The 16,186-nt window shown below is 36.9% G+C and overlaps 2 protein-coding genes across 3 annotated transcripts in view; one reads left to right on the plus strand and one right to left on the minus strand.

The window, feature by feature from the left end:
* The first annotated feature begins 2,366 nt into the window (after positions 1–2,366).
* KRR1 (KRR1 small subunit processome component) lies at positions 2,367–15,791 on the plus strand. Of its 2 annotated transcripts, XM_077770231.1 has the most exons (10): positions 2,367–2,548; positions 5,111–5,283; positions 6,893–7,027; positions 7,206–7,331; positions 7,424–7,507; positions 8,434–8,490; positions 10,080–10,250; positions 11,520–11,597; positions 11,706–11,799; positions 13,327–15,791. In XM_077770231.1, exons 1-10 carry the CDS (start codon positions 2,464–2,466, stop codon positions 13,467–13,469), a joined length of 1,146 nt encoding a protein of 381 aa, XP_077626357.1. In that variant the 5' UTR covers positions 2,367–2,463; the 3' UTR covers positions 13,470–15,791. The 2 variants fall into 2 exon arrangements, with proteins under 2 accessions (XP_077626357.1, XP_077626358.1); XM_077770232.1 differs by lacking the exon at positions 8,434–8,490.
* The window catches only part of GLIPR1 (GLI pathogenesis related 1), a 29,159-nt gene continuing 27,311 nt past the window's right edge, over positions 14,339–16,186 (minus strand). Inside the window, exons 9-10 of the mRNA XM_077770233.1 lie at positions 14,738–14,764; positions 14,339–14,634 (exon numbers count right to left, since the gene is read on the minus strand). Of these exons, the coding sequence (XP_077626359.1) occupies positions 14,489–14,634; positions 14,738–14,764 (173 nt within the window). The 3' untranslated portion in view covers positions 14,339–14,488. The remainder of the gene's footprint in view (positions 14,635–14,737; positions 14,765–16,186) is intronic.

Below are 16,186 nucleotides of genomic sequence, written 5' to 3' on the forward strand. Positions count from 1 at the left end.
GGGATAATTATATAAAAATAATATAATATATAAGTAAATATATAATAATTTTATATACATTACATATCTATTTTATTTGGCTTTTATCACTCAGTTTCTNGATTTAATTAATTCTTATGAATGGATGCATAATATCTTACCTCTATCAAACTGACATCAATTTATTTAACTATATCCCTACTTGATTGTCAAGATGCTTTTACTTTTTTGTCACCATAAATCAATAATAGCTAATACTTACTATGTGCCGCATGCAAAGCAATCTTAGCCTTTTACATTTATAAAGTCACTGAGTTAAGGTTATTTTTCTTGTAATAGAAAACTGAATAGAGGTGGATAAGAAGCTTAACCAAGGCTATATAGCCAGTGGGCTACAGATTCTTCAGTGTGGCCCCATAGTCCCTCTCACTGCATTACTTCTATACAAGTCCGTAATCAACACAGTTACACATACATCCTAATGGGATGGTGCTTTACTTCTAGTTGACAGTGTCCCAGGATTGGAATTACTGTGGAAGAATATGTGTATATTTTATATCGATAGATTGCTTTGCAACAAAGCAGTGACAGTTTGCATTTTCACCAGCAGTGTAGAAGAATACTCTTTCCTCAAGCAGATTATTATTTTTAAAAATATATACTTATTGTTTATTTTATTATATATTTATTATTTATTATAATATATTTACTATTTCTTTTTTGTCAATCTCGTGGGTGAGAAGTGACATTTCATTGTTTGGTTTATATGCTTTTCCAACGGTAGTGAAGTTGAGCAGCAACTCCTTATCAGCTATTTGGATTGACTCTACTACAAGTCCAGAAGCTACAGGGTGGCCCAGCAGGCTGGAGATCCAGAGAGCTAATGACATTCAAATTCAAAAGCTATGAGGCTGAAAACCCAGTTTTCCTTCCAACACATTTTTAACAGCTAATCCTTGTAATAACGTTTCTGGAGATGATAATGGTCAGACTGCCTGGACTTAATTTCTAACTCGCCACTTATTTAGTGACTGAGTTCCTTAAAATAACAGTAATAAAAGTTTGCTCCATAGGGTTCCTGGGAACACTGAAGGAATTGCTTCTTACTTTATAACTTTTGCCTATTGTTATTTGTTCTATTATTGGGATCTGTCACTGCTTTTTTAAAAAAAATATTTTAAGTAATCCCTGTACCAATCAGGGGCTTGAACTCACACCACCAAGATCAAGAGTCCCACAGTTTACTGACTGAGCCAGCAAGGTGCCCCAGGATTTCTCATTGCTTTTTGAGTAAACTTAAGAATAGAGGGTTGAAACCCTAGCCTGCCACTAAAAAGACACACGGAAAAAATTCTTAACAAAACCACGTGTCTTGGGACTGTCTGTCCCTTATTAACACTCACAACAATATAGACTTTTATGGAAGATACATAGGATGAATTTCAAATTAACATTCCATATCACTAAAGCAAGAAATTCAACCTATCAAAGTCTTTCCCTATTTGTCATAGGGAAAATTTTAGAAATGAGAAGCAATAAGATTAGTCATTAAAATAAGTTTCATCTTTAGCATGTCTAAGAATTTTTAGATTTTTAGAAGTGTAAAAATTTATAGAAGATTTTACAACTTATTTTACAAAAGAAGTATCAATCTGAGAGTTTCGTTTATTTAAATATTGTTTTAAGAATTAGAAATGCAGGGGAGCCTGGGTGGATCAGTCGTTAAGCATCTGACTTTGGCTCAAGTCATGATCTCAGGTTTGTGGGTTCGAGCCCTGCCTAGGGTTCTGTGCTGACAACTCAGAGCCTGGAGCCTGCTTCAGATTCTGTTTCTCTCTCTCTCTCTCTCTCTCTCTGCCCCTTCCCCTACTCATGCTCTGTCTCTCTCTCTCTCTTAAAAATGAGTAAACATTAAAAACAAACAAACAAAAAAAAGAAATGCAAACAAAGTGCCTGACCCAAAGTAGTCTCACAATAAATGGTAGCTATTACTGCCACTCCCAGCTGTCAAGGAGCATGTATTTTCCTATTAGGACCTCCTCACGACGCCTACCAGTGTTTGAGATCATGTAGGTAATTATCGGATGAGTGAGTGAGTGACATCAGTGATAGACCGGTTGCACTCTGTGGCCAAATCCTAGAGTCCGGTATCCTAAATTAGACAGCGGGGTCAGAGAGAACATTCTAGGTAAGAAGGCCTCCAACTTGCCCATAGTGCTGAACTACAATTCCCAGCATGCAGCCAAACGCCGTGGTTGCAGTGCATTCCGGGAAAGATATCTCCGGCTTCCTATTGGCCGCGCCGGAGAAGCGCCGGTAGTTTGCCCAAATACGCGTGCGCTAGCGTACGTACGCATGGAGATTGCGCAGATCTTCCTCGTCTGAGTTCTGCGGAACTAATTTTGAGTACAGAGATTTTTAGGACTAAAATCCGGTAGGATTTAAGAACGGTTCCACTTCCGGTAACACCGGAAGCAATTTGAAATGGCGTCCTCCTCCTTAAGTGGTCCAGCCGACGTGGACGGGAAAAGTGAATTTCGTAACAAGAAGCCAAAGCCGGAGAACCGAGGTGAGGTCGAGTGAGAACCGAAGCCTGATATTTGTATATAGAGTTGCGGTTGTTTTCTTTGGCTGGCTGGGGACGTGTAACGCTACCTTGAGTGTGCTCCATGAAGTTTGGGATCTCTCATTGCTGACGATTGGGGATGTTGGCCAGACCGACTGGCGGGTACAGTGCCAGGCACGTGTTACTAACCGCTTTTGCTAGAGGCCTTTCAAAGTGAATATGTTGCAGTGTGTGTCTTCTTTAAAATCAGGAGGATTAAGAAATTGTGGAGGGCGCTGCGGGACCTTACACATGGTGTAAGGCGGTGGCTGCAAGTCGTTGACAAAATGAGGGGTTGAATGAAGTAGCAATTGGAGGTCCTTATGCATGTGAACGTACGCTGATAAATGAAGCGTCTGATATAGAAGTGGCTGATAATGAAGTCGCAAAAACTTTAAACGCTCATTCTCTCTTTCTTGAGAAAGCACCATTACGCAGAAGCAGTACCATAATCCAAAACCCCTTAGCAACACATCTCGGATCATAGTATTTGCTTTTACAGGACATGAAATAACCATTCTGAATCATGTTAGCTTTTTCTGTTCTCTTCATAATCTTTACTACTGTGCACAAAATGGTTTGATTTTGTCATTTAATGCAAGAGGGCTGTGGATATTGTGCTGTGTCTTCCTAGGCTTAACTTTGTTTTTCTTATTCAGACCAGAAGATACTTGTAGCTGTAGTTTATTCTTTTCATTTGATACTGATGGTATTTCCTTCTATGAACATACAGATATTTGTATTTTCATTCTACTGTTGGTGGACATTTGGATTTTTCCCATTGTTTGCTATCATAAACAGTGCTTTTATAACAGCTTTTTATGTATCACCTAATTTGCAAGTTGAAGAGTTTTTCCAGATTACGTACATGGCATTGGAATCCATGAAAGTTAGGGTATGTGCAGGTAATACTAAATCTTTCCCAAAGGAGTTGTGCCAGTTTACACTTGCACTAGCAGTGGATGAGAGTTCTCATTGCTCTGCATCCCACTCTAATACTTGATGTTATTTGAATTTCAAATTTCTGTCACTTTTGGTAAGTATGAAATGGTGTCTGCTGGGGTTTTAATTTGAACTTTCCTTATTACTAATGAGGTTACACATCTTTTCACGTTTTGGGGCTATTTACACCCCCTCTATTGTGAGACTCCTGTGTATTTCTTTTGCCTGTTCTTTTGTTTTGTTTAATTTGTAGTTGTTGAAGTGTTTAAATTGGGTAGGAACTTGGTAAGGTATACATTTTAAGTAATCACAGTTGTAGGATTTGAGGGGTTTGGGGGTTTTTTTTAGGATATTAGGAAGTAAATGATACATGAAGACAAATTCTCTGTAATTTGAACCAGAAATAGCAAAGTAGAAATGAGTATTAGAAACAGAAAGCAAGTTTACTTGTGGTGGAGAAAATGAACTATACAGGCCACCTTCTCAGACTTGGTGTGCATAAGAATCTCCCGGTGAGATTATTAAGACAGATTCATTCTTGGGCCTCATCCCAGAGATTCAGAATTGTTAGGTCTGAGTTGGAGTTTACTTATTTATTTTGAGATAGAACCAGGAGGGGAGGGCAGAGGATCTGAAGCTGGCTCCACGCTGACAGTAGAGAGCCCGATGAGAGGCTCTAACTGGAACCGTGAGAACGTGGTGTGAGTTAGAGGCTTAACCAACTGAGCAACCCAGGGGCCCCCAGAATTGCATTTTTAACAAACTCCTAGTTTATGCTGACGCTTGCAGGCCTGTGGTTCATAACTTCGAGTAGTACTAAATTAAAGCATAGCTGTTAGATTTAAGAGATTCCTAAAATCTAGGTCCAGGAATTTTAATAAATGATATGGGAGATCATTTATGGCCTTTAGGAGGCATTTTGTTTTATTGAAAGGAGACCTAAGCTGAATCACCTTTGTGTCCCCTTAAGCAACTTACTGATCCTTTTGGACTGAATGTCTTTTATAAAATAACAGTTGTAATACAGAAGTAAGACATATGAAATCCTTTTGGGAAGCCTAAATAACTCAATACCAGTGATTAGTACCTGAAAGTGTACACTGGAATATCAGCTTTTAAGTTTTGTGTGTGCATGCACATGTGCGCGCGCGCACACACACACACATATTTGCATATATACACACATATGCAGGCTCCAGTTCAGGAAAGTCTGAAAGATTATCTGTATTGAAAATAGTCACGTAAACAAAGTGGTATTACTCTTCAACTCTAAGATAGTGTAGTGCAGTAGAAGTTTCTTGACGACCCCACTGTCTGTCAGGCATATGCTAATTACCATGGATCCAAAGAGGGTCCCTGCTCTTAAGGACCTTTGTCGTATGACGCTGAAGTGTTTACACATAGTTTTAATACAGTGTGTTGATAATAACGACAGAGGCATGTTCTTTTTTCAGTAATCTGAAAAGCATGGCGACAGGAACTGCAAGGAGAGTATTGGGAAGCATGTAAATGTGTGCATATAAGTTTTCAAACAGTGTCCACAAAAGGGTAAAATCTTACATGTAAGTTTCTTCCCCTCTTTAGATGAATCAGAACTCCTTACTGTTCCTGATGGTTGGAAAGAACCAGCTTTTTCCAAAGAGGACAATCCCAGAGGACTCTTGGAGGAGAGCAGTTTTGCAACTTTGTTCCCAAAGTATAGAGAGGCTTACTTGAAAGAGTGCTGGCCGTTGGTGCAGAAAGCCTTGAATGAACATGTATGCACATTTTATATATTTCTTTTGAGATTTTGCTCTTATACCTTTACTGTCAAATAAGTATGTGTGCTGATGGATTTTTTTTTTATAAAGTACTAGCATAACTGGTTAATTTGGTTCCTTTGGTATTTAAAACAGCCTAGATAGAAGCTTTATTCTTATAAACCATTTGTTTTTAATTTTGTAATAGATTACTTTGAAATAATCACATTACCTTTAAAATTTTAGGGATCTCATGGACTGTCTGAATGTCACCTGTGAACTCCAAGTTTTGAATGCCTGTTCTATACTGTGATTAGTTGCCATGTTTCTGTGTAGTTAGAGTTGAGGCATGTTCCCGGATGATTGCTTAATTTTCATTTTAAATGAAAGATGAGGATGTGGCCAGCTTTCCCCTATTTGTTGTTGCTGCCATTCACCTAGAGCAGTGTATTTGTTTTTGTTTTTCAAACTGGATCGAAATCTGTTAGTGGAGCAAGAAGTCCATTTAGTGGAGATAAGGAGCCTTTAAAAAAAATAGAATGTATCACACGTGGTAAGGGTAAGTATCATTCTGTAAAGCTTTTTGGCTCACTTCTGTGTGTGTGTGTAGTGGGCACACCAGGTTGTGATACAGGATGTCATTCTCAACAACGTGACTGCCCTGGTGTTGTTTGTCCTCATTAAGTATTAGGGTGCTTCAGCACACTGCAAGCTGTTTTACAGTGGTCTGCATCTGAGATTGGACTCTCGAAACTCAGAGACCTAAACTTATGTTGAATTGTTCATCACTCGCTATGTTGAAATACTCTTCAGAGTACACTTCCAGTCAGAAATAGCATTTTAATTTGCTTTGTTGAAATCTGGTTCTTCATATTAAGATGAATGCATATGTTCATGCATAATGTTCCAATGATTGTTTCTTTCTGAACATGTGAGAATTTGTTTTTAGTTTGTATTTAGCTAGTACAAACCACCTAGGAAAAAAGTTTGAAAGTCCATTCTCGTCTTAAGGAGCAGATCTACTGATCAGAGCTGGGACCAGGCTAGGGAAGCTATATGTAGCTTTACATTTTTCCCTTGGGTCTTACGTATGTATGGCTTCATTTGCCTTGATGATTTTTTTTATATATAATTAGAAAAAAAATTTTTTTAATTTATTTCTGAGAGAGAGAGTGCATGAGCAGGGGAGGGGCACAGAGAGGGGGAGACACAGAATCTTAAGCAGGCTCCAGACTCCGAGCTAGCTGTCAGCACAAGCCCTACGCGGGGCTCGAACCCACGAACCGTGAGATCATGACCTGAGCCGAAGTCGGACACTTAACCGACTGAGCCACCCAGGCGCCCTGATGCATATTTTTTAAACTAATAATAGTCTTTATTCCAATAAGGACAAAGTATTCTAAAGCAACTGGTTTCAGTCGCCAGCGTTTCTAACATTCTTTGAAATATGAAAGTAATCAAGTATTCATTATTTATATCAACTCTCCAGCTTCCTCACAGAGGGAGTTGATAGAATTTGAGAGAGTTTAACTTATAGCAATTAATAGTTTGATTAGGATGTGCTCTCTGGTTATGTAAGATTGACTTGGTTTGTAGACAGTTGTGTACCTGCTCTTCCTTGTTGCAGCACGTTAATGCAACCCTGGACCTGATCGAGGGCAGCATGACTGTCTGTACGACAAAGAAGACTTTTGATCCGTATATCATCATTAGGGCCAGAGACCTAATAAAACTTCTAGCAAGGAGTGTTTCATTTGAACAGGTAAATGTAGAATTACAAAACCTTTGTTTTATTTGTGTTAACATTAGACAACATATAACACTGCATCCTTCCCTCTTCAGAGTTTTCATTTTTCGGCTCAGATTTCCTTAGCCTGAGCCTTGAAAACGAATGTATTTGTAAAGAATACCAATGGAGTGTTTTCTTCCTTTTCCCAAAGGCAGTACGAATTCTTCAGGATGATGTTGCATGTGACATCATTAAAATAGGTTCTTTAGTAAGAAATAAAGAAAGATTTGTAAAAAGAAGACAGCGTCTCATTGGTCCCAAAGGATCTACATTGAAGGTACTTTTTAATCAGTGGAAAATTTCAGTGTCTTCCTTTGTCATTAGTTTTTCAGTGCACTGAATTTCAACTTACTGTTCTTTTGATAACAGGCTTTGGAACTCTTAACAAACTGTTACATTATGGTTCAGGGAAACACAGTTTCAGCCATTGGACCTTTTAGTGGCTTAAAAGAGGTGAGAGCTATTTACTATCTTTTAGGAAAGAACAAATTAGGTAATTCGATTAAAATAGTTCTTTGGATAACAGTTATAACAGTTTTTTTTTTTTTTTTTAGAATGTGCTTTGTTTGAGTTCCCATTAGTAAACACTTTGTGTTTCATGTTATTTGAGGTAATCATCACTCTTAGATCCTAACATATTATGGCCAATCTTCGGCAACTAAAGAGGTATCCATTTCTGAATTAGAAGGTCTACAGGTCATCACTCTTCTGACTACAAATTTTAAATGGGTATTTAAGATGTTAGTCTGTAGCACACATGGGAGATGTGTAGTTATATGTGCTCAAATGATTGGAGAATTGAACAGATGTCGTTACTTGTAGTAACCTGTAGAAGCCAGTAGAGGTCAGATTCTAAAAACTTCTTTTCCTTTAAAATATATTTTCTTGTATTTGAATTTTAGTGTAATGTTTATTTAATGTATTGATGAACTTTTATTTAAAATCTAGATATATTATTTAATTTTTGCAGCAGAGCTGTAAAATTTTATTTCCATATTATTTCTGTATTACAAATGAGAAAGCTGGAATAGGACAGTTAGGTGACTTTCCCTAATACAGGGGAGTTCCCTTTATTTGAGCCCACATTTTCTGACTCTGAATCTAGCCGCCTTCTCCCTAAATTACACAGTTCCAAAATGTTGTTGTATTCGTTCTGTATGTTACATTTTAGCTGTAAGTTGAGACATTTCATTGTGTCTAAGAGAGTTTTACTGTTAAGAAAAGTCTAGAAGTCACTCAGAGCAGCTGAAGGACCACCTGTATTCAGTTTGGTAGCCGTCGTCTACTCCTTAGGATATGTTGCAGTATATTAATCCTTTTCCACTTAGTTCATTAAAAACTTTGTAAGTGACAAATTCATTTTTCTTTGCAAATTTCAGGTTCGAAAAGTAGTCCTAGATACTATGAAGAATATTCATCCAATTTATAACATTAAAGTGAGTGTTAATTATATATCACTATAACAGTGGTTGTCAAACTTCTTTTAGCTACAGAAACCTTTCTTGAAATTAAATCTTTAATGGAAGCCTAATGCACAAAACAGATAAATGGAACTATTTGGGGTAAATTAGAGGTAGAGTTCAGCCTGCTCACCTCTACCCAGTCATATAGTTACACTTTTGGAGGCTTAGGTCTATGTCATACAGTCTGGAAACTATTGCAGGGGATACTCTAATGTACGACATAGTTCTAATATGAAGGAAATGAGCTTCATGGAAATGGTCATAGATGATAAAAATCAAGTTTTCTTGGGTTATTGGCTTATTACTGTATTAAAAGATGTAATCTTTCAGTATCCTGCCTTTCTGTTAAACAGAGTCTGGAATATTTCAGAATGCATTAAAACTTTTTTTTTCCCCTTAATTTAATGCTCAAATTACAAACTCTTTGAGAGAGATCTGTTACATTCCTGTGTCCACAGGATTCATGATGGTACTTGGAAATTTAATCATGCTGTAATGGGCTATGAGGGTTATTTATTAAGCAGTCCACAAATTTGATGAAATTAAGAAGCACCCTTAGGGGTTCCTGGGTGGCTTGGTTGGTTAAGCATACAACTTCGGCTCGGGTCTTGATCTCAAGGTTAGTGGGTTTGAGTCCCACACCGGGCTCAGTGCTGACAGCTCAGAGCCTGGAGCCTGCTTCACATTCTGTCTCCCTCTCTCTGCCCCTCCCCTTCTCATCCTGTGTCTATCAAAAATAAACAAACATGAAAAAAATTAAAAATACATATTTAAGAAGTCACTCTTAAATTGATGTGAAAGAGTTACTTTGGGGCATTAAAAATAAAGAGAGCTAGTTTTGTATCTGATGCCTGGTTTGCATCCTTGGATGTTCCGATGTGTGTGCAGAAGTCAAATGGCATGGGAGACATTTTAGAGTATCAGTTTTATCTGATCATGAGGAAGTTTACTTTTGTCTTTTCTGATAATTAAAGTAACTACCAACAGCTTCCTGCTTTCAGCATACAACTCTCCCTGCTACTATTAAATTGAATTTTTAAGGGTTTTAATGAATTAATGGTTGAAAAGCTGAATTAATTTCATTTTCATCTCAATTATTTTAACAGTTCTGCATTTCTCTTTTTTTTATTTAAAAAAATATTTATTCATTTTTGAGGGAGAAAGTGTAAGGGAGGGAGGGGCAGAAGGAGGGAGACAGAGGATTTGAAGCAGGCTCTGCGCTGACAGCAGTGAGCCTGGTGCAGGGCTCAAACTGTGAGATCATGACCTGAGCTGAATTTGGACACTCAACCAACTGAACCACCCAGGTGCCCCTAAAGCTTTTTTAATTTTTTAAAAAAATTTCTGCATTTCTTAATCTAAATTTTTAATGGTTTTCTGAAGCTTAGTTGTAGATTACTTATTTTTTTATGGAATTGGTTTGCTCCTACTGTGGTGGTTAAGAACTACTCCTTTTAATCTTGTTATTTTTAGGAACAGTATTTATAATGTGTTATTTTGACAAATGTATGGCTTATAAAATTAAAAATTCTTACCTTGTTCATATATTGCCATGACTAAAGACCTTAATGATTAAACGAGAGTTGGCAAAAGATTCTGAATTAAGGTCACAAAGTTGGGAAAGATTTTTGCCACAGTTCAAGCACAAAAATGTGAATAAACGCAAGGAACCAAAGAAGAAAACTGTCAAGAAAGAGTACACACCATTCCCGCCACCACAGCCAGAAAGTCAGGTCAGTGTTAAATGTTTCATTTCTTCACATGAGGGGGAAACCATTTTAATCTATCTTGTCAGAACCTTCATGGAGAGTAATTGAGGTGGACTTTGTTTCTGTGAGTGTGTATGTGTTTGGGTGTGTATAGGTATAAGTGTGAATAGGCTTATTGTGAGCTAAGTGCGTGGGGTGGGGTGGGCCTTCACAGTATGAGTGTAAACTACGTCTCAGTGGTTGGTGTCCGTTGTGCCCCTGCAGCCATGCCAGCTCCTGCACCTCCGTGGATACAAAACCTTAGTGGTTTGACCCTTCCCGCTCTCACTCTGCTTTAGCACCTTTCCTCTGACCATGTGCTATATGACTGCTCAGTTTTGAAGTCTTCAATGATAACACCCGTCCTTTTTCTAAATTGTGAATGCCTCTCATTTTATTAGAGTTTTCTGGCTTCATTTTTTCCCCACATTTCCTTTTCTCTCTTGCCCATCACTATTTCCTTCATGCTGCCTTTTCCTTCTATCATAGCTGTCCAGCAAAACTCTCAAACTTGATCATTCCTAAAATTTATTCTCTTTCCCATGATGTGGCTACTGAAGATAGCTGGAAAAAGTCTTCTCCTTGGACTCTGTCCACTATAAATTCACATTTCCAGCCTCAGATAGGCCCTCACTGTTGTCCGATAGTTCTGTGCATCCTCTTAATTCTTGAAGCACCCCTCCCACTCCTAACTGGTGACCCTGCATTTTAGTTTATGGAAATATTTAAGACCATCAGGTGAGAACGCCTTCAGCTTCCTTTTTTCATATATATGTATTATATAATTAATATGTATTACATATAATATATATTACATACATATTAACATATACAATAATATATATAATATATTTTCCCCCTCCCCCCGTCTGCACCCAGTCCTTTCTTTACCTGTTCTTTGAATTCTGTCTTCACCTGTCTCCTGAGGGATCTGACTTCATGATTCCCTCTCTTGGTTGTAACTTAGTCTTTCCTCTCTACTAGTTCTTTGTTCTCAGCATGTAGACACATACCTTTCTGTGTTAAAACAGCCTGCTGTATATCCCGTGAACACATCACCTCCTTTCCTATCCCTGTGCTTTTTGCATGTATTTCCTTCAGCTTAGAGTACATCCTCTTTTCATGTGACTGCCTTTATGAATTAATCAGATTTTTTATTTCATTGTCTTTACCTCAAGGACATTGTGCCTTTCTTAGGGAATGATTTCTCATCTACCTTATTTCTCATGTAATTTTAAATACTGCCTTCAACAGATTGATAAAGAATTGGCTAGTGGCGAATACTTTCTCAAGGCAAGTCAAAAGAAGCGGCAGAAAATGGAAGCCATAAAGGTAAGACTCTGTCTAGCTCACAGCAGTGATAGCACAGTTCATAGAAACTTGAATTCCTACTTAACTATAAATTATTTTTTCTAACGTATTTTTTAATTAATAATGCAGGCTAAACAAGCAGAAGCTCTCAGTAAGAGACAGGAAGAAAGAAACAAAGCTTTTATTCCACCTAAAGAAAAACCAGTTGTGAAACCAAAGCAAGGTAAATGCTTGTTTTCTAATTCTTGGTATGATATGAAAGTCTGTTATCTGAAAAGTAAACCCGTAGTGAATTTGCCTGACTCTCTGAGTGTTAGGTAAAGAAATCACCATATCTTTCATCAGTTCTCTTGCTATTTCATTAATCATTAATCCTAGGGACAGGAGACTAATTTATTACCAGCTAATGCCTATTTCAGAGTGTCCCAGATTGTCTTCTCCTGACCTCTGATTGTGCTGCAGAAGGGACTCTTTGTTGTGAAAGCTCTAAAGCAGGGCAGTGAATCCTCTGTAGAGATAAAAGTAACGAAAGCAATGAGGTCCCCACGCTCTGTTATCATGCCTCTCAGAAAGAGCTTATCAGAAGTTATGGTTTTCTTCTCTTATGTGTTCTGTGGCATAAAGTTTGATTCCTATATTATTAACGATGGATTTCTGACCACCTTGGGCTAAAGGACACCATCAAAGTAGTAGGAAGGTCTTAGGGGCTGTTAAAAAAGACACTCAGTGAAAACAGTGTGTTAAAAGTCCTTTCTTCTCCATTTCTAGTCTCATTTGATCCACCCTGTCCTCTTCTGTGTTTTCTTTCCCACTAGTAACACCTGTACTCTTCCTGAAGTAATTTTCCAAAGTAGCCAGTGGCTCAGTGAGGGGAGGGAAGTCACTGACAAGACCAGACATGACATTACTATTTTAGTTTCCTATATTGCATCAATGTTGATAGGCTTAAAAATACTGTATTCTTCTACGTAGATCATTGGTTATGTAAAAGTTAAAAATGTCGTAAGTATTATAATCTGCAGTCTGTTCAGCCTGTGAGTTTTCTGCTTTGAAGGCTGTTCAGTAGCATTTTTTTCCTCCTCCTTTCCCTTTGTTGTTCAGGCTTTTGGCATGGATTAGATGGTTGGATTCTGTTAGGAGGATCTCCAGATATGCTCAGATTATGGTCTTTATTACCAAAGTCTTGTTAAATGAAATACTGTTAGTCACTCATTGAACTAATATTTGGAAAACTTTATTTTTGAGTTTTTATGTGTGGTATTAGATGAAATAGATTTGACCTAAAGCTTCATGATTAGTTGACTAAAATTATTGAAACTGGAAGGGATACGTGTTTCTTGAAATGTAATTTTAAATTATTTTAATATGCAGAATGGAAAATTGGCATATTAATGAGTACTCTAAAGTTCCAAAATATGGAAAAGAATATAAGTAAAAATCCAATTTCAAGTACAGTTTAAGGGAAAAAATGAAGTTTTAATATTGTTGATTTCAGTGATTCATTCAAATAGCTAAACTACAATGCCATTTTCATGTGTACCTTCATTACTGTATTTATAAAGTAATTTATTTTATGATTTTTTTTCTCTTGAAGAAATGTTCAATGTTCCTTTAGGCAGGTGCTTTATATTTTACAACGTGACCTTTCACTTATTACAGTATACTCTGAAGTTATGTGCCAAATACATATTCTTTATGTTTTATTTGGTAAAACATAAAGAGTTACATATGTTGTTTTTAATTTGTCTAGCTTCTACTGAAAATAAAATTGATGTGGCCGCCATCAAGGAAAAGGTTAAGAAAGCAAAGAATAAGAAACTGGGAGCTCTTTCAGCTGAAGAAGTTAAGCTTAAAATGGAAGCAGATGAAAAAAAGAAGAAGAAAAAAAAGTAACACTAAAATAACCCCCTGAACTAGAACTCATTAAGCTATCTCCTTTTGTAAAGGATTTTGAGATACGAAGGCGTTCGTAGCCTTATGTGTGAGAAGAATACTCTGATCACATTTTTCTAGTTTGTGTCATTCTTCAAAGCAGTGTTTATATAAACAGCTGGGTTTGTTTTTTTTTTAATGAATTATTGTATTCTCTGTGTGTTTTTTTAATTTTAGTGCTGCAAAGCGGTATGTATGTCCTTGTATTCATCGCACCTGATCTGTTTTGGCATGTTTTGCCTAAGCATATTAGCTGTAAGTAATTTTTTAGGTTGTTTATACAAAGATCTTTGGAATGTGGCTATTGTAATTACCCGTCAAATCCAGTGTTTGCTGCCACTGGTTAGTCTTTAAATACAATCATGTCCTACAACTTGGTTTTGAGGGAAACAAATGCAGATTTTGCAGTGCTCTCTCTAATGATAATGAGTAAACATTTAGGCTTCTTTTTATAATCTCACTTTATATTATGTTTAACATTAAACAACCCATAAGCAGAAAGAAAAAGCAAGGCCTTTTAAATCCCTTAATTACTTTTCTGAGTCTGGGAAAATGGGAAACCAAAGACCTCAAATTGCAAGGGAGTGGGAGGAAAGCAGATGTTTCGCATGGAAGCAGCATGCAGCAAGTTCCATAGAAATGTTTTTACTAATGAGGGCCAGTAGAGTTGTTTAGAGTCACCTAAATCTAGCACATTCATCTTGTAGCTTTAGAAGCTGAGACACACGGGCTGAGTTACTTACTGAAAGTCATAGCTGTGGCAGCCTGAAAACAATTCTTATTCATAGAAAAGTGGGAAGTAAAAATGAGTTTATTCTAGAATTAGGAAGTTGAAGCTTTTTCTTTTGATTAAGGGTTTATTGCAACAACATTTTTTTCTGAAATGTTTTTAAATTAGAAATAAGAAATAATACAAGGGTCATTTTTTTTAAAGCCATATATGAATGAGTTGGGGTGGCTTTCTTTTTGATTATTTTAGTTTAAAAGAGTTGAGGGTATCTGTGCTTGACCCAAATGGTCGTTAGGATACCCAGTATTAGGATTGGTGGGCTGACAGTGAGAAAGAGAGATAAGTTTTTGTTGCGTACAGATATTGGCCAGTCAGGATACACAATAGAGTAGTAACCTGTGAAACAAACATAAAATGTTCTCTTAAATGTTGTTTCTCATAATGCAGTAATATAATTCACATCGATCTTAATGGAACAATTAAAGATTTGTATACATACGTGTGACTTTGTCTCGTTGTGGGTTAACTGTGAAGTCAGAAGAAAGAAAAACATATGCACTTTTAAATTTTATTTTAAAAAGCCAAGTCGCTATTTATAACCATTAACTGTTGCTTTGGCTTTATTGCAGTGTTTCTCAAACATTAAGATTTTTTTGTACTGTACTAATTTGACATTTTTAAGTTGACCTTATACATAAACTTTTTATATACTACTTACTATAAGTGAAAAATCATTTTACATATCACAGCTAGCAGATAATAAGTACAATTAAAATAAAATTAAACCATTAGAAATTGAAGAATTCATATTAGTAACAGTTCGTGTGAGCAGTGTATTAAAATATTTTTCTAGAAATGTGTTCCTCCCTGAGAAGAATGATACTATTTATGAAAGTAATAAAGGGACAATGACCTCTCTGTCAGCTGTTCCAATACGTCATTAAATTGTCAATAGGGATTTGGCTCTCATGTCATAATTATTTCTCTCCTTTTACTGAGCTTTATTCAGATTTTGACATTCAGAGCACTAGGTAGAAAATTCTACATCTGCCTTAGCCTTCTTGATACTTATTTTTATTGAATAGAGAACCTTTCTACACTAGTACAAGTGCCAGCTGCTGTTGAATTCTTGGGAGTCTGGCAGGTGCTTCTGGGTACTTGTGAGCATCCATGCTTGGGCTCTGTCCGCTGCTCAGGAAGCTGCCACTGCTCTAACTTTTTTGGCAGTGAATACCGTGAAATCAAGGATGTGCTGTGCTAGTTACATTTTTCTTACATATACATTTCTTAAACATTAAATATTCAACGCTTGAATATTGGGACAAATGTACATTCATGCACTAGCTAAAATCATCCCATGTACCACTGGTATACCCAACACATTATGTAATACCGTCCTGATTTGTCCTTCTTGGGTATTTATTGAACTTGCCAACAGTACCTAAAGGAATTTTTAGACTAGACTAGGACTAGAAAGGAATTTTTCCTCCAATATTTGTCATAATTTGTCAAAGATGTAATCTGTTAAATAAAAGCTTTTATTTTTTAATTTCTTTTAATGTTCTTTTTTTTTTTTTGAGAGTGAGCAAGTGGGTTAGAGGCAGAGAGAGAATGAGACACAGAATCTGAAGCAGGCTCCAGGCTCTGAGCTGTCAGCACAGAGCCTGATGCAGGGCCCAGACCTACAAACCTCAAGATCATGATCTGAGCTGAAGTTAGTTAGACGCTCAGACTGAGCCACCCAGGCGCCCCTGTTAAATAGAAGCTTTTATCCTCTAACCCTTACCTTCATGCAAATTAGCATGTTTTCCCTTTATTTTTATTGGACCACAGCCTTAATTTTCTGAATTTTTAGAGGCCATTTCAAGATACATCCAAGATGAGAAGCTAAAAATCTAAAAGGAACTTTTCTTGTCATTGTGGAGCTGTTGTTAACTAATTATCTAGA

This window comes from Crocuta crocuta, unplaced genomic scaffold (genome assembly GCF_008692635.1).
Source record: "Crocuta crocuta isolate KB4526 unplaced genomic scaffold, BGI_CrCroc_1.0 scaffold317, whole genome shotgun sequence".
NCBI lineage: Eukaryota > Metazoa > Chordata > Mammalia > Carnivora > Hyaenidae > Crocuta > Crocuta crocuta.

Bases quoted from the DNA above. Each gene is read 5' to 3' on its own strand.
- KRR1 (XM_077770231.1), top strand. From the start codon at position 2,464: ATGGCGTCCTCCTCCTTAAGTGGTCCAGCCGACGTGGACGGGAAAAGT. The intron at 2,549-5,110 runs GTGAGGTCGAGT...TCCCCTCTTTAG, and splicing joins GCCAAAGCCGGAGAACCGAG to ATGAATCAGAACTCCTTACT. The intron at 5,284-6,892 runs GTATGCACATTT...TCCTTGTTGCAG, and splicing joins AGAAAGCCTTGAATGAACAT to CACGTTAATGCAACCCTGGA.